At 39.8% G+C, this 23,857-nt stretch overlaps 2 protein-coding genes across 3 annotated transcripts in view; both read right to left on the bottom strand.

The window, feature by feature from the left end:
- KLHL13 (kelch like family member 13) overlaps positions 1 to 16,555 on the bottom strand; it is a 300,973-nt gene extending 284,418 nt beyond the window's left edge. For both annotated transcript variants that reach the window (XM_057718335.1, XM_057718336.1), the window contains exon 1: positions 16,421 to 16,555. The gene's annotated coding sequence lies outside the window, so the exon portion shown is untranslated. The remainder of the gene's footprint in view (positions 1 to 16,420) is intronic.
- On the bottom strand, positions 1,707 to 2,882 carry RBMXL3 (RBMX like 3). The gene is given in 1 exon segment (XM_057718343.1): positions 1,707 to 2,882. A coding segment is annotated over 1 exon segment (1,176 nt).
- Positions 16,556 to 23,857: the final 7,302 nt, after the last annotated feature.

Genomic DNA, 23,857 nt, shown 5'->3' with positions numbered 1-23,857 from the left:
GAAGTGCTCTACTTTTTTTTTCGTGTTTTTGCTTCTGCTCTCTTGACCCCAATTGCCATGCTGATGAGTGATCTGACAGCAGTGCCTTTAACCTTTGTTATTTACAATCTTTATTAGAGTCTAACCCTTCTGTGCTCTGCTACTATACCCACCGAGTCTGACCCAGGAGCAAACCAAAAGAAGTGGAGCTTAAAGAGAAAATTGTAGTCAGTCAGAACCAAGCTAGTCAGTTTCAGAACAGAGAGCAGGTAGGATCTAGGACAAATTGCGTAAATCGTCTGAAAAAAGCAAATTAAGTTTTACTGAAGACACAACGGCTTCTCTCACGTGAATACTAAGAGCCACAAAATGATCTAACTTACACAAAACCAATAAATAAAATTCCCTTGTGCTAGGCTACTGAGAAGCTTTCTAGGTGAAGTGATGTCTGAAAGGGCAAAAAGTACAGGTTAAGCCTCAGGTCAGTGGGAAATGCCCAGAAAACCCTCTGTGGGCTTCCATAAACTGTTAAAGGAGCTGGCAATATCTCATTTGCACCATGAGAACACAGACTCTATGTATATGTTGTTGTACATATTCTAAAAAATAATAATTTAGAATATTTATTGTATCCTGTTTGCATTTTACATGTCAATTACTATATAATTTCACAATTATTTGCTTTTCAGTTTCATCAGGAATGCTACCCCAGTAGAAGGTTGAAGCAACCAGTAGGAGCCTTGACATTGTCTCTCCTGACATCTAGTGGATGGATATCAGATACCACAGTAACTGTACTTTTTTCAAAGGATCAGTTTTGGGTAAAGTGAACCTCTCTTTCTCTCTCTTATACTTTCTAAAGATGATCTAAGAGCTTCTGATCATATTTCAAGGGGAAAAGCAAAACTAAGTATCTCCTACTGATGAGTCTTGAAGTTTATCCACAGTCTAAAAGGCTTTAAGATCTATTGGGACTGGAGTTTTGGGACAATTTATATGGGAGAATTGTGGTTTCAGAGTATCCAAATTTTTTTTTTGGCCAAACTTTTTATTTAGTATTCTGTAGTTGCTTAACACACACTTCAATAATCTTATTGGGGAGTGGGGAGAGGGGAGGTTCTTGTAGATTCCCAAGGAAATGTCAGAAAAGCAAAATATGGCCAGCATTATCCATTTTGCTGTTTTGGGTTTACTGGGCGAATAGCACTTTCCTTACATAGAAGCATCTGATCTCAGGTTTTTCATACTGAGAACATTGAGATTTCAGTTTGAAGACACTCTGAAATCCTAAGAGTAGCATACCCCGACCACCCTCTAATAGCTAGCTTGTTTGTATAGGCAGGGGGATTCATCTCTCCATTTTAGATGACTAGGTATTTTGTGGAAGATCTTAGAATTGCTTGCCTCATCATTTACTGGGGAAAATCTTAAAGGGAGTGGCCTTTAGGGACACTTTTACTTGGAAAATTACAACACTAGTACACGTGTCAAGTCTTAACACACTTAACATTCGCTTGTTGAAAGCACTGTCATAAAATCAAAGATTAAACATGTTTTACTTTTTTCCCTCACAAGAACATAAAAATTATGGAAGGGGAACTTAACAGGAAATTTAAAAAAGGTAACACAATCTTTTCTTTTAGCAGTCCTTAGGTAGTTATGACAGAATAGGTTCCACTTTTGTTTGTTCCTTTGAACAAGGATTTTGGTCCAAAGTTTTGTTTGCTTTAATATCTGCTTCTGCCTCCCCCTCTATCAGATCGGCTTCCTCCATGGCCATCACCTCTTGGTGCTCCGCGGCTTGAACTGCTGTAGGAATCTCGTGGAGGAGGGTACCCCCTTTCCATAGAAGGGGGAAGCCCTCTTTCTTGTCTGCCAACCCGATCATGACCACTTGAGTAGAGATCACTTTGGCTGCATGAGTAACTGTCTCGACATCCACCATATCCATCACGTGAGCTGCTGTAATCATCATAGCGACTGCTTCCCCATAAAGACGGAGGGGGCCCTCATGTAGGTGGAGCACTGCGTGAGCTACCATAACTCTCATATGAATCTCTGTAGGGACCTCCACTTGGATGATCTGAATAGTCACGATCACGACCATAGGCATCTCTATCACTATAGCCTCTTGATGGATAGTCATCACGTGAACTGGAATGACCATAATCACGGTAAGTATAATCTCTTGGTGGTGGTGCATAATCTCTTGTATCACGAGAACTTGGGTAATCTCTGCTTGAATAGCTGTCTTTAGTAGAATATCCATCATCTCTTGGGGACAAATAAACATCTCTACGAGAGGGCAGGGGTTCCCTTCGAGGTGGACCTCCATAACTATCTCTTCCACGTGATACAGGAGCTCTTCCTCCCATTCCACTGCTGCTGCGAACTGGTCCTGAAGGGGCAGATCTTTTAGGAGGAGGACCCCCACTTCGAGGTGGTGGTCCTCTTTTTACTGGAAGTGGTCTCCTGGAAGAACTCATGTTAAAACTCATGGAATAGCCACCATCTTCCATGTGCCCTCCACATGAGGGAGGTCCCCTAGTTCCTCCACTTCCTCCTCTTCCGCCTCTAAGGCCTGTTGGAGGGCCTCTGCTTCTTGGAGGTGGAGGTGGTCCACGTCTACCACTTTCAAATGATGGTTTAGTGGCTTGTTCTACCTTGATGGCTTTTCCATCTAAGGACTTTCCATTCATGTCTCTAGCTGCATCCTTAGTATCTGCTGGGCTTTCAAAGGTGACAAAAGCAAATCCTCTAGATTTGTTGGTTTCGCGATCTTTCATCAAGAGAACTTCCACTATTCGTCCATATTTGCCAAACACTGCTTCAAGGGCTTTCTTGTTTGTTTCCGTACTGAGGCCACCAATGAAGAGCTTTCCTGGGCGATCTGCTTCAACCATTTCTCCCCCCTGGTGAAAGTTGGAGGGGTGACGACGGTTTCAGGCTCCTACGAGCTCGTCAGCAGCAGCTTCCTAGCTGCTCAGCATGCTGGAGGGCGGTCGGTCCCGAGAACAGAAGGGGTAAGCAGTTCGCACTACTGCGCAACCCAGAGTATCCAAATTTTTATAGGCCAACAGTCAGGCCCATTAGTGTAAGAAACCAATCAACACTGAACAGGCAGTATGGATTCAGTCTGCACTATTATTTATCATGACATTCATTATTCAACAAAGTGCTAACAACTCTACATACAGTCCAGGAGCAGAGCCAGGCTTCTAGGTGGTGAAGATGAACAAATTGCCCTCAAGGAGGGAAGAAGAGAAACCCACAAACACAGCAAAAAGTGGTAAGTGCCATAAAAGCAGTATGAATGATGTACTACACAATGTCAGACAAAGAAGAGATTATTTCTGCCTCTGGAAGGAGAGGGGAGATGTTTAACTCAGGAGGAGGTTGTTTGGAGCTGGAACATTGAAAGGTGGGAGTACTCTGTGTGAATAGGGTTTATTAATTCTCTTTTGTTATTTTACTTGCCTACTTCAGTGCATGTAGTTTTGAGCCAGTTCCAATACCTGGGCCACTCTGCTATGCATTCTGCTTAGAGCCTTCAATTCTCCTCCTCTTAATCTGTTCCCATCTGCTAACTATTACTGCCAGTGTCCCTGAGTCTCACCTCCCTCACACCTTTCCTATCTTTTTCTTGATGCTTAAAGTCACCTGTTGCAACACTAACCCTTTGGCACATTAGATACATGCTGCAAGCTGCTTATATCAACACTCAACAGTTCCCTCTGACATGATCCTGGTCTTCTTCCATCACACAAATTTTCTATAACTGCAGGTGGGGTGATAATGAGAGAGTCCAAGTTTAAAGATGCAACAACAACCTACCACCCCCCACCCAGAAAAAAGAAACAAAAAAGAGGGAAAGTCTTTGCTCCATTTCTAGACTTAGAAGCCTATAAAAATTGAGTAAAATAAAAATATCCTTCTGCAGATTGAGATGCCCAAGTCAAGAGTTTGAGTAGCAGTCCAGCCAAGTATCAAATACATGTGATAAATGGTTAAGTAAACATCACTTCACACTAGGAAAGGTCTGGTTTGTTTGTTTGTTTTACATTTATTTATTGTTTATAGCCTACTTTCTTCTAAAGAATTGGATATAATATATAGTAAAATTAAATAAATAAATGTAAGGATTTATGCACCATGATGGTGAAAATAAAGATATAAAATATATATATTAAAATGTATATATTAAAACTCTGAGACAGGAAAAGAGAATTTACTAGGAACAGGGGATGAAATAATGACCATAATTGAGCATTCAGTTCACTTTTGAGCATCCTGAGAACCAAGACAAGCCAAGTGAAGCAAAAAAAAAAAAAAAAAATGTATAACTCCCACTATCTCAACTCCACTTCTCCCAAAGTACCAAGCTTTTGCCTGGTACTATATTCTAGATGGCATTTTTCTTAAGAGTTCTTAGTTAAAAGACAGTGGGTATTGCAATAGTTTTCAACAAATCATTCTCTGAAAGATGCAGAATTGCTTTATGTGACCATTTCTTATCTCTCAAAAAAAGGTCACAGATACTGTGTTTAAATGTATTTAGAGAACCTGAGGGAGTGTGTGTGTAACTTTTTAGTGACTAGCTCTCAAATATCTTCAACTATTCTTTGACGTAAGCTGACTAGAAGTCATTTCAAGATGGAGTTCTCTGGCAAGGGCCTCAAACATAATGTTGGTGTGGGGTTGGGGAGGATGGTATGCTTTATCTAACAGAAAAGTGGGAGCTAGGGTGGTGAAGATTAAGGAACATGATATGCATCTTATCACTTGATGCTGCTGGTTGGAAGGGCCAACTTGTATGCATGTATGTATATTTTTTGCATTTATAGCAAGAGCAATGATTCTGCTCAAAATGTTAAGAGAAGCTGGAACCTCCCAGGTCAAGACTGTGTGTGCCCCAGGACTCCATTCTCCAGAACTATTCTATTGCTGTTAGTGCAATTCAGCTTATTAACAGTTAACCTGTATAAATAGTCTTAGCTGTCCAATAAAGATTCAAACGGAAAACTATTAATCAGTATCTCCAGAAAGCAGATTCCAATGTATTACCACACGGTAAAAGTACTATCAACATCCTGACTCCAAGCAGATAAGCTAGGAGAGTCTTTGGGTCAACATTCGCTGCCTTAGTAATATGCATTCAGCTTGACCTCGAGAAGTGACTAGATTATAGGGCTTCCTGTTGAGCAGTGTTTCCCATCAATGAGGGTAGAGTAACGAGTGTAAAGGGCAGTGGTATAAGGATGGTACAGGGATGCAAGTCTAATTGGATCTTCTGTGAAGGAAATTTCACGATGATTCTGTTGACATATCTCCAGCAGTCGTTTGAAGCCTCGTTCCTATAACCTACCTTGCCTTTCAGTCTCCCAAGTGGAAGATAAAATTGGATTCATTTCTCATACCACAAACCAGGATAAATTCCAAGTGGATCAGAAATTTCAATGTAAAAATTGAAATCGCTTATTAAAAATTAATTCTTTCTCACCCCCTTAGCTGAAAGTGTGTTATAACTTTACCTTCTTTTTCTAATAAAGAAAACATTAGGTTGCTTGTAAGATGGTTAAATATACTTTATTTTTTTTTAAAAAAGCCCTATAATTATTAATTACAAAGTTAATATGGAAGAATAAACAAGTAAGCATATGCAAAAAATCCTGAAAAATAAGAGCTCATGGGAGGGGCCACTAGCCTTATCTGATAATAAAATATACCATAAAGCCTCTATAAATAAAATAGAATGATCAGACACACCAATAACAGAACAGAAAATCCAGAAATAGACCCAATTACATATGCAAATTCAGCTTAAAATAAAACTAACAACTCAAGTCAGACAGGAAAATATGGGCTTGCTAATAAATTGTATTGGAATAACTAGATAGCCATAAGGAAAAAAAAGATAAATTGGATCTATTCTTCACGCCATAAACAAGATAAATTCCAACTGGATCAGAAATTTAAATGAAGCAAGCAAGCCAACACTTATCAGTACTAGAAAATACCAGTGAATTCCTCTATAACCCCAGAATGAGGAAATCTCTCCTAACTATGACTCAAAATCCAAAAGGAAAAAGGGAAGATAAATTTAATTACATTGAAACTTTTTTAAACTTTTGCACGTCAAAAAAAAAAAAACCCATAAGCAAAGTAAAAACATAGAAGACGTTAACACCCTGTCTGGAAGTTTAATTGAGAATGGAAATTGTCATACTAGACAGGAAGGCAGCTAAGACTACTAGGATCTTGTCAGACTGAAAGGTCTCAACGGCCAAAGATGGGATAATTATAGTTAGTGAAAATATTACCTGCAGTAGATGGAAATCCATCAAATGTACTTAAATCCAGGGGTTCATTATTAGGCTAAGGAAAAAAAACCTGGTCATTGTTGAAGGATGCAAGTAAACCAATTCATTATTTTGAGAGATGGTAAATAAAGGAAAGTACTCAAGCATTTCATTCTGCTTTTCCCACATATACTGGACTTCAGGATAACCAAATAGGAGATAGGAGGAACTTGTACTCTCTATAAAAATATTTCAGCTAATAAACGAAGAAGGAATATTAGAACATCATCATTTTGCAACCCTTAATGAGTTAATATATCTAGATATTGATCATCAATGGTGACTGGCTAATATTCTGAAAGAGACAACCAGACCTTATGTGCTTTCTGATAAAAAAAAAAAATCACACAGTGGAAAACTCTTCAGAACAAAGGATCCAGTTTCTTCAACAAATAAATTACAATAAATTAAGGGACAGAGAAGGAACCTATAAATTAAATCAATGAAGACACCTATAATCACATTATATGGTCCTGTTTTGAATCCTGAGTCAAACAAGCAATGCAAAAAAGGGGTACTTATGAGACACTTGGATATACGAACACTGACCTGATATCTGATTATATTAAGAAACTAAAACCTTGTAGGTGTAATAACAGTATTGTGGTGATTTTTTTTCTTTAAGAACTTTTATTGAGATAAAATTGACATACAATAAACTGCATATATTTAAAGTGTACAATTTGATTTTTTTTCTTATTAGTAATGTATATATGGCAATTCCACTCTCCCAATTAATAACAGTATTGTGGTGATTTTGTGTCCTTATCTTTTAAAGATACATAACGAAATATTACTGATGAAATTTCTTTCATCAAACTTAACTCATCAAAATATTATTTGCCTTGAAATAACATAGGTGGGGAGAAATGGGTGAGGGTAGAAATGAAACAAGATTGGCCATGAGTTGATAATTGCTGAAGCAGATAATGAGTACACGAGGGCTCGTTATACTAGCAGCGGTGTGCTGGAACTGGCTAGGACCTTCTCAGGAGAGCCCATTTTTGAATTTTCAGGAATTCTGACATCACACTGGTATCCTGAAATTGGCCATGGTGGAAGTGTTTACATCATGAAAATCAGCACATGCTACAAATCAGCTCCTTCCTCAAGAGCTGGATGTTAAAATGTTTACGAGCACACCACTGCTATTCTACTTTTGTACATTTTTTTTAATTCAACAAATATATTTATTGAGCACCTACTATGTGCCAGACCCTGGGTTAGATGCTGAGCATACAACAGTGAACAAAAAGACATCATCCCTGCTTGTGTTAACTTCCTAGAGCTTTTTAAACAAACTACCATAAACTGGGTGGCTTGAAACAATAGAGATTTATTCTTTCACAATTTTGAAGGCTAGAAGTCTGAAATCAAGTTGTTGGCAGGGCCATGTTCCTTCTGAAACCCACAGGGGAATCTTTTCTTGCCTCTTCCTAGCTTCTGGTGGTGGCTGCCTGGCCACCACCAGGTATTCCTTGGCTTGTAGCTGTATTAACTCCCAGCCTCTGCATCCATCATCACATAGACTCTTGGTGCTTGTGTCTTCACATGGCTGTCTTCTCATAAGGACACCAGTCATACTGGATTAGGGGCCCACCCTACTCTAATAAACCTTCATTTAAAATTTTTTTTAAATTTTAAAAATTGTGATTAAAAAACCTTATGAAACATAAAGCTTACCATCTTAACCACTTTTAAGTGTACTGTTCAGTAGTATTAAGCATATCCACCTTGTTGTGCAACAGATCTCTAGAATTTTCCATCTTGTAAAACTGAAACTCTATCCCCATTTTCCCTTCCCCTCAGCCCTTGGAAACTATCATTCTACCTTCTGTTTCTATGAGTTTAACTAATTTTGATATCTCATGAGTGGAAACATACAGTATTTGTCTTTTTGTGACTGGCTAATTTCACTTGGTATAATGTCCTCAGGGTTCACCCATGTTGTAGCATGTGACAGCATTTCTTTCTTTTTTTAAGGCTGAATAATATTCCATTGCATGTATTAGCATATTTTGTTTATCCATTCATCCATCCATGGACATTGGGTTGTTTCCATCTCTTGCCATCGTCAATAATACTGTAATGAACATGGATGTGCAAATACCTGTTTGAAATCCTGCTTTGAATTTCTCCTTTTGTACGTGCTTTAATATTCCAATAATAAAACTTTTAAAGATATGTAAAGAAATAGGAAAAGGGCTGTAACTCAGGGAATAAAATGCATGAAAAGCGTAACCAAATTGTTACAAACGGGATTTTTTTTTTCTGCATCAGGTCTTAATTGAGGCACGCGGGATCTTGGTTGTGGCACACGGGCTTCTCTCTAGTTGTGGCATGTGGGTTTTCTCTTCTCTAGTTGTGGCATGCGGGCTCCAGAGCACGTGGGCTCTGTAGTTTGCAGCATAGGGGCTCTCTAGTTGAGGCACGAGGGCTTAGTTGCCTCACGGCACGTGGGATCTTAGTTCCCCAACCAGGGATCGAAGCCGTGTTCCCTGCATTGCAGGACGGATTCTTTACCACTGGACCACCAGGGAAGTCCCCATAAATATTATTTAAATGCAATGTTCAAATAGTCAATCTTCTCAACAATTAAGTATCCATATCTTCAGAAATAGAAGCAACTAGAACTAAGTGGTATTTTCTAGGTGAACATTGCTTTTTGCAAAATAAATGTAATTGATGTACATGTATCCAATAGCAATTCTTCACTCTAGCACATAAATCAATGAATGAACCAATTCATCTCATATTCATTTCCAAGCACATGTTAGTATTCTCTATTATGTGTAAAGGAACAAACACTTGTTTTGGACTCCTAATGTTTCTTTTGATTGTGAACATTGAATTGTAATTAAGATGCAGACACTTAGCTCCAGCATTTGTGTTGTCTCAATACTTGTGAGGATGTAAATTCAGACATTTCTTTTGGTTTCAAGGTAATTGTGATTATTAGATGTGACGTGGCCTTCTAGTCTTCGCATTTTGCCTGGCTTTATGTCAATATAATTAGCATAAAATGGGTATTTAGTGATAAGTTTAAAATATGGTTATTCTTGTCACTTAATGCATTACAACGGAGGAAAATAAAAAACGAAACAATCATTAGTGGGTGAATGGGAAATCAGATGGAAGAGAAACCTGTGCTCTGTTTCAATAGTTGAGGACCAGAGGTATGCTTCAGAATTATGAATATTTGTTTCCACGGAGAGTTTTCCAAAGGCTGCCCTTTGTTTAAATGACTTGGCTCCACACTTGTTAATTTTCTACAAAATGTAAGTAATAGTCTAATTCTAGAAACGGCACGGGTTTGTTATTCTTGGTTTTGCATCCCTTTAAGGTCTATGCATGCCAATCACATGCAGGTCTAAAGTTCACGGAGTTGGTATTAGAATTCATGCCTTCAGCGAAGTTCTCTTTCGTTGGTCGGACTACATATTTGGTCCACATTCCATTGGAAACCTATTAGGATTTGGAGCTACAAAATGGCTGCAGCGATCTAAAAGCTTAATAACCTACATGGGCAAATACAATTCAGCAGGAACACACAGCGAACAATCACGTCAGTACATCCTCTGTATCAATAACGTGGCCAGGGGTCTGGAAACAACCCGGAGCATTCTGGAGGCCCTGAGTCAGCCACTGGGAGAACAGAGCAAGCTGATGGGGATGTGTCATGTACCCCTCCAGTCTTTGCCTGCTGGCTCACCCTAACCCACTGAGGAGTACTGCCCTCCACTGCATAGATAATGGCAGAACTAAAATTAAAAAGTAAGGCAGGGGCAGCAGCAACTAGAAGCTAGAGAAGAGAATCGGGACCCTTGTGGATCTGGCCTGGAGCATGCCAGCGTATAATTTTTCTGGGTACTGTATGGTAGAAGCTAGCTCTGATTCTTCTCCCAGGCAACAGACTTACCACCTATGCTCTCCTCTATTTTTGATCAGGCTTATGCAGTAGGAAGTCATGTTTCAGCGGCTGTGATTGAGCCCAGGGCATAGCTAAGTCTATAATTACTAGCTGGTTAAATCAGAGCTCTTTCGGAATTTAGCAGCCATTTGTGTAAACTACCTCAATATTTTTAGACTGTAAACTTGTCCTTTTACACTTCTATGAGAACTCAGAGATGAATAAGCAATAGTTAAGGAAAAGCAAATTTGTCAGTGAATTTAAAAATGTGCAAAATATAGACAGCTAGCCACAGGCAGGAAAAATGAGAATCCACCATAGAGAGAAGGTACACACTTGCTCAATAACCTTTCATGAGGAAGAAAGATATGCCTTTAGGGGGACTTCCAATTCTGGAATACCAAATTGTAAAATGTGTTCCTCCAATTAACCACTAAGAATATTTGGTGAGGGATAGATATCAGAAAACCTGGAATCAAATCCCAACTCTTTCACTTATTTTCTGGCTGTATGATGTTAGGGAAATCATTTAACCTCTGTGAATATCAGGTTTCTTATTAAAAGAAAAAAAACTTTCTAATCACTCCACGTGGCCGTTGTGAAAATCACATGAAATAACAGAAAGAACATTTAGCACCACCTTTTGTACAGTAATGGAATTTAATAAATTCTTGGTAATAATAATAATAATTTGTATTATTGAGGTAAGTAGGTTTTCTGGGCTCTCTAGGAGAAAAGTGTGATTCCCCTCTCATCTGCATCCAATTGCTAATTAGAATTACATGGCAGAGCTAATAAAGGGAACTCTTTCAGGCTGAGGTGAGAGAGACGTACTCCTCTTGAGATGGATAAAGTCTATTCCCAAATGACGTGCTTTTTAGCCCCCTCTATAATGCCCACAAAATGGTACAGCAGTTGATGAGGTTAAAGAAAATGGTGCATAAACAACAAGCTAATTATTTCCAAAGGAAGTGAATACTCATATAATTTAATGCAGGTGGTGCTTAATAAACACTCCTTTCACTGAGTAAACAAAAGAGGGAAACTATGAGTAATTTACAGGCATCTAAGCAAAATCACTTCTGGTGCCTTATGCATGTATGTCTTAAGACCTGTATTCTGTTTTACTGCTCACCTCTCAGATGGCTGTCATCGGAAGAGCCTGGCAACACAAACATGAAAATATCCTTAATCAAGTGCATATGTGTAGATCCTGCACTTTGCTTAGAGAGGTGGAGGAAAAAGAATCGGAGTCACTTGTTTATGCACTTGGGCAGCTGTGCTGTTGGACCAATGCCACCCTGATTCCCCACTGAAACAAAGGAAGCAAACTCTGTTTTCAAGAAAATAACGCCTAACACTTTGGCTAAACAGTTGCCTCCAAATGTTATCCTCCTTCAAGAACACTGTAATAATTATGAATGTATGATTAAACGACATTTGGAAAGATTACCTGTGGGCATGTGAGATGTTTAACTTTTCTTATTTTAAGCCATCAGTACTGTGGTCATTTCCTTGGGCTTTAAAGGGCAACTCCTGACATTTGGTCTTTGGTAGATTTAACAGGCCACTTGTAAGCTTAAAGGTTTTGCCTGGTTAAATCAGGTTTTATCACAGAGGCTATTTGCAACTTAATGCTCCATCTCACAGAAATGTCAGTGTTTGCCTTTGCTCGGAACTGGGCATAGCAGCTCAAGGTTCGTCCCTGAGTAGCTCTGAAAATAGAATACGCTTGGCTTTAGCTCTCTGTTCTTAACTGCCCACAAACAACCTGTAGGAGCGTTCGTTTTCACTTAGGGTGCTATAAGGCTTCCGGATGACTGAGCGACAACAGACTTTGGGGAAAGACTAAATGCTCGTGACTCTCTGCCACATTGTAAATTGCCAGTGTGTTTTCCTTTATTCTCTTCCTGGTGGAAAAAAAAAAGCCTATTTTGATAATAAGCTTGAGAAATACATTTTCTCTGGATTCTGTGGAAATAACTATCTCACTCGCTATGGGAAGCTAAACCTCAGCTGGGCTTGCACTGCAGTTTGGCAGGCCTCTTGTTGACTCCCTTGAGAATTTCTTAGAACAGTTGTTCTAAATCCAAACTGTTTCCACTGCTCTCGAGTCCTCGGTCCTACCCCAGCTGTCTGTCCTCTCACAGATGACCTCACCTCCTACTTCACTGCAAAGACTGGCCATGTAGGCTCCCTCGTTCTCCTTTTCTTCAAACTGCATGACGAATGGCGCTTTTGCCTGTACCACTATGCTTGAGTCTCAAAGAAAGCCACGTCTCTCTTTTTCTTGCCTAGGTTGTCCTCTACTTGGACACTTGCTCCCATCCCCTCTCCACTCCGAAGAGAAATTGTTCCATCGGCTATCTTAATGGCTCCTTCTGCACGGCCTATAAACCCATTCAGGGCTCCTCCGACTTTGCCCCAGGTTACCATCCTATTTGTCACCTTCCTTTCACAAGTCAAACTTCTCACAAGTGTAGTCAATGCTCACTGACTCCTTTCTCACCACTAACTCCTCACAACCTAGCTTCCACCCCCCCACTCACCTATACTCTATTGAAACTGCTGCCTTGAAAGTCAGCAATGACCTAATAATTGGCAGATTTGCTGGCTTTTTCTTAGAATTCACCTTGCTTGACCTAGCCACAGCTTTTACCAATGCTGACCACTTCATCCCTCTTAAAACTCTCTCCCTGGCTTCTGTTACATGACCCCGATTTTTCTCCTATCTTTTTGACTCCTTTTGATTTGTCTCCTTGGTTGACGCTTTTCCTCCACCCCTTCAATGTAAACATTCCCCATTGGCCCGGTCCTTGGGCCTCATCTTTTGCATTCTCTCTCTTTTGATGAACTTACTGATCGCACACATTCAATTACCTTCTCTATGTGGATGGCTCCTTAATCCCCATCATTTATCCATGTATTCAACCATTAATCACTTACTGAGTGAATACTACATAAGTACAGTGACTATACAATTTATCATTCTAACTGGGACATTTCGAGTGTGAAAGGGCTCACTATTAATACTTACATCAGAGCAATAGACATAACTCAGATTGGCCTAGGCAAACTGAAACATACGGTAACCCTAAGTATAAGGTACTCTGCCAAGTATTATGAAGCTACAAAAGTAAATCATAAATGCATCCTGCCCCTGAAGAGCATTACGTCTGGAAGAGTGATGAGACATGAACATGAACAGAATACTATTAGAAAGTGATAAATACCCCAAGAGAGGTCCAGATAAAATATACTGGGTTTTCAATGTGAGAGGAGATTTATTTTCACCTTGAAGAATCAGGGAAAACTTTGTGACAGTGGCATTCGACTAGTCCTTGGACAGATGAAGATGGTGGTGGGTGGAATTTCAGGTAGAGGGAACAGTATCGGCAGGACCGCAGTCATGGTTCTTCAGTCTGTGTGCTGCAAAAGAGTGCCACATCTGAGGGGCACTCCACATTGTTGATATCCCGATTAGTTAAAAATGTTCATATTTTAATAACTTGCTTGTTATTCTAAAGATGAGTGACGTACATTTATTACAAAATTGTTCTAGTAGATAGCAGGAAATGCCATTTTCTACCAATCAGTACATTACTGTTTTCTGACAGATGGAAGTAAAGTACCTCTTGAGGAAGAGGTATCTTTTTCTACTTCACACCAAAATGGGCTGGAGATGATCCTGAGTGTGTGCAAAGGCATAAAAGAGAAAACTGTGAAGCATAAATAGGACAGAGACTATGTTGGTCTGACTAAAGCATGGGGTGCATGGGAAGACACAATGAAAACAAATTGGAAAAGTAGATTTGGTCCAGATTGTGGAGGGCCTTGAGTTTCACCATAAGAAAGTCAGACTCTAGTCAGTAGGCACAGGTCAAAATGATTTCAAGAAGTTACCTTAGGAACAATGTATAAAATACTTTCAAAAGGCAAGGACTGGAGGTAATTGGAAAACCAGTTAGATGGTTACTGGCCTTCTAGTGCAGGCCAACGTTTCCCAAAGTAGCTCTGTGGAACTAACTCTATTTTCTCTGGATTTCAATGACAACACCAGATAGCAGGAGAAGAGAAGCAGAGAAAGTTGCATGGTTTAATTCAGCCCGTCCATCTCTCCTCAGCCCTGACTCTTGTACATTCCTCCCTGAGTGATCTGCCAATGCTTCATATTTCACATGCCCCAAATCAAACCTATTATCTTTCTCCTCAAAACTATTTCTTCTGTGGGTACCGCCACAAAATAAAGGTGGCTTAAATAAGAATTTCAGAAGTAGGCAGGCCAGGACTAGTACCATGAAATCTTCGGGAATCCAGACTCGTAGATGTATACGCTGCCACTTTTAGGGTGTGAAGATGAATCCTGGAATTCCAAGCCATCACATCCTTGTTCCAGACTGTGTGTTGGAGGAAGTAAAGAAATATGTGATCCCTACCTTTTCAAGGGGACTTCCTGAAATTATCACATACTCCCTTTTATCACATCAGCCAAAACTTAGTCACATGGACACATACAAGGAAAGCTGAGTGAAAATGTGCCCAACTCAAAGTCCAGTTTCTCTTATTTCAAAAAAAAAAAAAAGCAAGAATGGATTTGGGGAGGTAACTGGCAGGGTCCACCACAGAAGGTGAAATTGAAATCTATAAAATTGAGAAGGAGAGCAAAGAAAAGGAGAAGGTGTCAAGGAGGGCAAGTTTTCCAGCCTGCGTGGTTGGGAGAGGAATTGTTCTCTTATTTGCAACTGAACCGATATACTCTAGTGTAGATTTACGTATTTTAAAGAAGAGCTTTAAAATAGTTTCCCCATTTGGTACAACTCAGTAGACACTATTCTAATATAGTCCTACTAGCAGATTTGGTTATAGCTACGCATATAAATTAGAACTAGAAAAGAGCCATTTGGAGTCCTGACTATTATAGACTGCATTAGCAGGAATCACAATCTATATCACCAGACCTTCAAATAGATGTTATAATACAGTAACCCTGTTTTATTAGATTATGCCATGAAATTATAATTCTAAGAGGTTCAAATGCATTACTGTTCTTATAATTTTTAATCTAATATACATGATATACATATGAGCTACACAGGTGAGTAATTTAATACTCATTTTATTGATAAAGTTGGGAATAAATTGATGTTTATGGTCATAGGGTTTCTCAGATGGCTTCAAGCAGCAAGTCCTCTTCTGGGCTTTCTAGCAAGCAAGAATGTTTCTCCCAAGCAAACTAGTGACCCCAGCCTTCCCTTCTATTATCCCTCAAAAGGGGCCTCAGTGCACACCGTTAACCATGGGTGGAACTGAAATTAGGCCTAGATCCCTCAACATACCCAGTATTGATCTGCGTGGGCCATATGATTCAAAACAAATTTTTATATTTTCCCAAATAGAACTCCCCATTTGCAAAGACCAAGGACCCAAATGTACATCCAAAAGATGCTGCTGGACTGTTTAAGAACCCAGACAAAGAGGAATGAGAGACATCTTGAAAACGGACCATCTCAACTCTGGACTTGATCAGCAGATATGGGAAGGGAAGGGAACAGGGAGTAAGAAAGGGACAGGGAGTAGAAAAAATGGGTTGATTTTGTGCTTTGCTTTAAATTGCTTTGCTTTCGTTCTTGGTAAAAAATAAAATGTACTGGACCTAAACAATATATTAATGAGGCAGGTCAGTATTTACAGTCCTTCGAACCCCATTTAACCTTTCTGTGCCTCATCTGTTAAGCATGTTGGCCAAGATCACATACCAGATCAGTGACACAGTCATCATGAGGCCTCAAGCGCCTGATTTCCAGTTTCATATTTTAAATAAACCAAGTGACAGAAGAGAGGGAAAAATTAGGTCAGACAAACAAAGTTGGCCTGAAAAAATCTGTGTTTCAAAATAAAGCCAATTACACAAAGACATGACATTTCTCATCTAAACAGAAAAACAAGTTGGAGCCTTAATATCTTTCTTTTCCATTGGATACACAGAGGTACTTTTCAATGATAAGAAAGGCAAAATGATGGATCTACCATCATTGTCAATTCTTTTATCTGATGAAACTATTTCTTGTAAAATTTTAGTAGAGTTAGGGAAACAGGTCAAGTAACTGGCTAATACTACACAGCTATAAAGATCCAACTAAGTAAAACGGTGTATATGCTGGCCAAAACATACCTAACACCAAAGGCAGATGTTTAAAATACCAGTTGCAGGACTTCCCTGGTGGTCCAGTGTGTAAGACTCCATGCTCCCAATGCAGGGGGCCCTGGGTTCAATTCCTGGTCAGGCAACGAGATCCTGCATGCATGCTGCAACTACGAGTTCGCATCTGCAGTGAAGATCCCACGTGCTGCAAAAGACCCAGCACAACCTAAATAAATAAATAAATAAATATTTAAAAATAAAATATCAGTTGCTAGTATCTCTCCTTTAGATTCCTGGTCATCTAAATTGTTTTCCACCAATTTTCTTTGTGTCTTTAGATTCCTAAATTTGTATTCCGGCTTTGATAATTGCCTCTAATCCTATAAATTATGGTGCCCCATTCATAGTAATTCTTTGAATCTTGGCTTTCTGGCCCAGATATCAATTTTTTTGTGTGTGTGTGGGATCTTAGTTCCCCGGGCAGGGATCAAACCCGTGCCCCCTGCAGTGGACACGCAGAGTCTTAACCACTGGACCGCCGGGAAAGTCCCCCAGATAGCAATCAATTTTGCTGGCTCCTTTGACTTTTGTGTTTTTTCCCCTCATTCTCTCTGTCTCTCTGTCTCTCTGTCTCTCTCTCTCTCACACACACACACACAGGAAAAGGGAACTCCAACAAGTTAGGCAGCTTTCCAGTGCTTTCCGTCAAGCACCTGGGGAATATGGAAGAGGCACAATTTTTCTTATTCCCGGGACAAAAGTAAAGTGAGAAAAAAAATGCAGTGATGGGACCAAGTAGCTTTCCTTAAGACAAAACTGACTAACAGGGTTCACGGCTGGTCTGGGGTTGAGGTGGCAGATGAATATTCTCAGGTTCTCCTTTAACCAAAGTGATTCTTCTTCACCAACCAGAGATTCCCTCCGGAGTATCGTGCAGCATTCCCAGCTGTTATATATCATGAATATAACATCATGGCATGCCAGGACAGGAATGCTGCCGAGAAATTTGTAACTCTAGAGTGTCACCTGCTAAGAATGGCCCAGTAATCCAAGAAAACGGAAGGGCCTACATCTGGCCCATTCAGACCCAACCGGCCACTCCCCAGCCCTGAACCACCCCAACAACCTCAGACCAGGAAATTGAGTACATTTGTCCCTCAGCATGTGTGGAGACTAGATCCAGGACAACCGCACCACCACCTAATAGATGCTCAAGTCCCTTATATAAAAATAGCTCAGTATTTGCATATAACCTACGCACTAATCATCTCTAGATTAATTACAACGCACAATACAATATCAGTGCTAAGTAAATAGTTGCCAGCGCACGGTAAATTCAAGTTTTGCTTTTCAGAACTTTCTGGAATTTTTCCCCCAAACATTTTCAATATGCAGTCAGGATGCAGAACCCGCGGATATGGAGGGCCAACTCTCCTGGACTCCCACCCACAATTCAGGGGCTATGAACTAGGACCCAAGTCAGGGAGCTTGCCTCCCGTCTCATGCACACCACACAACTTGTCAGGCACCCAGATGACCCTGGGAAGGCTTGGCCTTGCTCACCCTGAAGGGGTGGATTCCTTTCTCTCTAAGCACTTGTTCAGAATTACCCACTGCCACCATACGCATTGTTCTCAAATCAACTTAACGTTTGTTGTCATCACTCAGAACCTGGACTCTTGGCTCCATACCTCAATGTCAATATCCATATTTAGCCCATATTTTAGTTTTGGTGATACTCTGGGCTGCCCTCCAAGACCAGAGGTTTGGATCTCATCTAGTTTTCCACTTTGCTGATTGTGTTTGTTTGTTCTTCCAAAACTGAGATTGGACTTTTTTATTTTGATTACAAAAATACTATATATTCATTGTACAGACTTTCTTTTTAAAGATCAGCCAATAGAGAATGGTTATAAAAGATTTTTGACTCACATCAGAATATATATAAAAAGAATATATACATATACCAAAAAATCATTCATGATCCCACCACCCAGGTGATGCCCTCTTCAGACTCAGCTAAGAATTTCCTGGTTAAGCCCTGAGGAACCCCACCCAGCCAAGCTGTACCAGCCTCTGATACTCCCTGCAATTAGATGTGGTCTACCAGGCACAGAATGAGGATCCAGAACTTTGCATAAACGAGTGAGAATATTTGGCATTCTGTCTCTCATTCTGTGCTGGTCACAGGGTGTGTAGGTGGGTCCATCACCCTCATCAGCATTGAAGGCCCACAGCCATGTTAGACACCTGGGCAGAGATACCTGCAATATGTAAGCAAATGACTTCAGACAACTAACCTGGATTTACCCAGTCCTCCCAAGAGCAAGCATATTCAGACATCAATTTGAGACCCTTTAACAGTCTTTAGGAGATTGAGATGTATAACACACACACACACACACACACACACACACACACACACACACATACATATTAGGCATTCATTATGTAAAGTACTTTATATTATGCAACTCATTTTTATTTGTTTAAGGTTTATTTATTATTTATTTTATTTTTGGCTGCATTGGGTCTTAGTTGTGGCACACGGGATCTTCGTTGAGGCATGCGGGATCTTTTGCTGCAGCGCGCAGGCTTCTCTCTAGTTGTGGGTCATGGGTTTTCTCTCCCCAGATGTGGCACGTGGGTTCCAGAGTGCGTGGGCTCTGTAGTTTGCAGCACTCAGGCTCTCTAGTTGAGATGCGCGAGCTCAGTAGTTGTGGCACGTGGGCTTAGTTGCCCTGTGTGGCATGTGGGATCTTAGTTCCCTGACCAGGGAAAAACCTGCATCGCCTGCATTGTAAGGTGGATTCTTAACCACTGGACCACCAGGGAAGTCCCCTGCAACTCACTTTAGATTGCCTGATTTTTTAGAATTTCTCCTATTTCTGATTTGAATCTAAAATCTTCAAATAGATGTTTTGATTTTTCTAGAAGCAAGTATTTGTCTATTGTGAGATATTTAAAGTTCAAACTTTTTACAACTTTATTCTTTAGAAAAACAACACTTTTAGTGTACCAAAACCACTATTTTAAGTTGCTTTCATTACTCTCTATTCAAGTCTTGAAGTTCAAGCCGCTTGTGATTCTAGAGTAAGGGAAGAGCTCCACCTAATGATATTGTTTTGAAGTACACCAAAGAAAATGCCATGATTTTTAGAATTGTCCTAGAAACTCATGGGGGAAAAGGATTAAAAAATACAGACTACATCCTCCAACAAACTGTAAATCCTCTTTCATGATATGCTCAAAGTGCCAAAATGGCCAAGGCTAAGTTAAAATTAAGCAAAACCTTTCACTCAGTTAGTGGACTGAGTACTACTGGTAAGAAGCTACACCTGAATCAGTAACACTGGTGTCTTTTTTACTTGATACCAACCGTCATCATCATAACTAATGATTCTTGAGTTCTTATGAACCAGACTATGGTCCATATATATATGTGTGTGTGTGTGTGTGTGTGTGTGTGTGTGTGTGTGTATATATATATACACACTAATTTAATACTCACACAACCCTATAAGGTAGGTACTATAATGAACTCCATTTGCCAGATGAAGAAACAGGCCTAGAGAAATTACATAAATTGTTCAAGGCCACACAGCTAGTAAGTGGTAGAGCCAGGACTCACTAGCGCAGACTCTAAACCATTGTACCATATTGCCTCTTTCTAAAGCTCAGATTCAATATGGTCTCTCTCAAAATAAACAGCTCAAAGCCATGGTCTTATCTACATTCTTTCTCAAAACAGATGAAGGCAAGACAAGATCCCTGATTCAATTTCTATTCCTCTCATGGCTGTCCAGATTTGTAATTCTTTCGCTTACCTCCTATGTTCCTTCCCTACTTTGGCAATGATTCTATTTGTGATTTTGATGATAAAGTATTGCAGTAGAGTGCCATATGCTGAATGTTTGCATGCCTCTAAAATTCACATATTGAAACCTAACCTGCCATGTGATGGTATTAGGAAGTGGGGACTTTGGGAGGTACTTAGGTCATGAGAGTGGAGCCCTCATGAATCAGATTAGTGTACTTATAAAAGAGACCCTTGAGAGCTCCTTTGCCCCTTCCACAGTGTGAGGACACAGGCAGAAGTTGGCCATCTATGGACAAGGAAGCAGCCCCCCAACAGATAGTGAATCTGCCAGCATCCTGATCTTGGACTTTCCAGCCCCCAGAAATAAATGTTTGTTGTTTAAGCCACCCAATCTATGGTTTTTCTATTATAGCAGCCAAAAAGGACTGAGACACTGATAGCTTAGATTTTGTGTCCCTTCACCATTTATTTTGTGCTGTTTCTTCCCCCTATTTAACCCCAGGCCTCTCAAACATCATTTATTTAAAATCATGTTGAAAATGACACATTTCTATAAACAACAACGTCCTCTGTATAGCAAAGGGAACTATATTCAACATCCTGTGATAAACCGTAATGGAAAAGAATATGAAAAAGAATATATATATGTATAAATATATGAATGAAAAAGAATATATATATGTATAACTGAGTCACTTTGATGTACAGCAGAAATTAACACGGCATTCTAAATCAGCTATACTTCAATAACACTTTAAAAAATGACACATTTCTAAAAATTCACCAATGTTAACATTACTCAAATCAGAATTTTTCCTAAAGCATTTATTTCTAAAAGAAAAAAAATGGTCTCCTGTGGTACTTTTTAAAAATTTGGTAAAATCTATAGGTTTTTCCATAGGTTTTTTTCCTCCCCAGTTTGAACAAGCACTAGTTTTCACAGGAAATCTGAAATAGTATTTTCCAGTACTTTCAGCATTAATACCTAAGTCATATTCCATTAAGGGAAAAACCATTTCTTATTCATCTAACAAAAATTTATTGAGCTTTCCCTACTCTAGGCTCTAAGGACACAACAATGAAAATGCCAAATATTGTCCCTGCCCTGATGAAACTTATGGTTCTGAATATTATTCAAGATAGAAAAGAAAGGAGATGACTCTAACCCAGGGATACCTTCTAGATATACTTTTTTTAATTTTTTAAGGTATATTTTTAAAATAATATACTACCTTCAAACAAGAGTTACCAGCATGCACATTCTCCAGCTAGGTGACCAAAAAGTAAATTTACAGTTTCTTTATTCCACTGACAGAAAGTAAAACCCATGAATATTCCAACAGGGGAGAAACAGGATTGTATTCTATATTCAAAAATTACCAGATGACATTTTTCTCAAACTGCCAAAACAAGGAAATTAGAGAGGCCTAGGGCTGCCCTGGAAGCCACCCTGCCATGGGCAGCTTGCCTTTGGAATTTGGAATTCCTTGCTAAACTAGAGGCAATCTGGAAGTAGCTCGGCCTGACCCAGATGAGAACCTTGGGTAAATTCCTCCTTGCTTTTTCATGCCTGTGATCCTTGGGCACCACCCAAATACAAACTCTGGCTGGACATCAACAATTCAATAGTTTTCTCAATGCCAATCCTCTCTTCCTCCCTTCTCTATCCAATTTCTTAACTCCTCCTCTCTCTCCCAACACTTCCAGTGCACAGTCTGGAACTCATTCCATGGTAAACAAAGTCCACCCCTGTGTGTCCACTTCTTCCCTGAATACTCCATCTCCTCTTGCTAATTGAAAGGTAGCTCTCTACCTGCAACACCATATCCCATAAACCCATCCCAAGGCTGTATTTTCTTCCCCAGCCTACATGTTGGGCTGAGGTGAGGGTCAGAGAGAGCTATATCACTATTCACCTTATTCCCCCACTGCATTTTCTAAACCAAGGTCACAAAAGTTGTTTCTTTTTAAGTACCAGATAGTAAATATTTTAGGCTTTGTGGGGGTATACTGGTTCTTTTGCAACTACCTGACTCTACTGTTGTAGCTCAAAAGCAGCCATTGACAATATGCAAACAAATGGGCATGGCTGTGTTCCAATAAAACTATTTACAAAAACAGGCAGCAAGATCAGATTTGACCCATGGATAGTTTGCCAATCTCTAAACTATTAATCTTTCATACTTGTGTGAAAAAAGATAAATCCCTTCTTATTTGAAAATCACACTAACTATATATACCACATCCTACCTCTCCTTGCTCCTGTCATGTACCAACTCCTTGCTCAGCCATGTTTATTGAGGACTCTGCCATCTGGTTCACAGTCCACCTTTAGTCCCCTCATCATCCTGGATGATTTCCAAATCCATAAGGATGATTAATATACTGCCATGGCCTCACAGTGCCTTGACTTCCTCAGTTCCAATGATTTTCACCTCCATTCCATTTTAACAACCCACTCCTCTGGGAAATATTACACCTTTAATGCCTTCAAACCAATTTCCCACTCTCGCCACAACTCTGATCCTACAGACTTTCCAACTTTTCTCTCCCAATAAATCTGATCTTTGACCTCAGAACTCCTTCATTTTCTCCTTATTAGTTTGCCTCCAGCTGGTGTCACTTTTCCCCTACCCAGTCTGGACACCACGGTCAATCACTGTTCTCTCTTGTATCCTCAATCCCCGTGCTCCCTTTTCTTTCCATTGTGTATCTTTGACTATCAAAACCGTACCCACTCTTGAATCAATTCAATTACCAGACGTCTCTGATCCTATAGACAAATGGCTGAACACAGCTGGAGAAAACTGTACCACTGGTATAAATTTGAGCCACTATAAACTCATAATTTTAAATCTAGCTGGGCCCTTACTACTTCTAGTCTATCCTTTTTTAACAGTCTCCCTTGATCTCCCTATCTCATTTATATTAGGCAAGACAACATAGTGCTGTAAACAGATTGCAGGCTTGTAAACCAGACAGACTTGGGTTTGATATCTGGTTCCACCATTTACTAGCTGCATGGTCTTCAGCAAGTTATTTAACCTTTTTTTTAAATTTAACTTCTTTTTGCCCCAGTTTCCTCATGAGTAAAATGGGGAAAAATAATAACTTTACATGTTAAATCAGATTATTTATATGTTAAATTATTTGCATGTTAAATAAGATTAACACAGAGCCTGACACCCAGCAGTTGCTGAATAAATGATAGCTATTAATAAGAGCTTATGTTCAGTAGAAGACTATACCTCCTACTTCGATAAGACCATTAAGTGTTTCTTAGCCTGAGTTCCCCAGAAGGCAGAGCAATGGTTTGTGTGCTACTTGGTTGAATCATATGAAAGTGCTGAAATTCAGCCATTTTGACATACAGAAACCATAAGATTCAGTCTACTATGTTATTAGAGTGCACTCCCAGGGAAGGAGGGAGGGAAAAGAGGGAAATGAAGGAATGAGAGACTCAATATGAAGGTTTTCTTTGTCAAAAGTTTGCACCCCTGAGATGTGTTAACTCCTCTGCATTTCCAGGCTGTTTCAGGCTGCACTCTGCACGGACGCCCCAGGCAGTCCCACCCTGTCTCAAGCTCCATGTCCGCAGGAAAACGCCAGGGCCCAGCCATGAGAAGCTGCAGGGTTGCACCTTGTCA

Source organism: Hippopotamus amphibius, chromosome X (genome assembly GCF_030028045.1).
Source record: "Hippopotamus amphibius kiboko isolate mHipAmp2 chromosome X, mHipAmp2.hap2, whole genome shotgun sequence".
Lineage (NCBI taxonomy): Eukaryota > Metazoa > Chordata > Mammalia > Artiodactyla > Hippopotamidae > Hippopotamus > Hippopotamus amphibius.
Note: the sequence above shows the minus strand (reverse complement) of the source record. Positions and strands in the feature narration are given on the sequence as shown.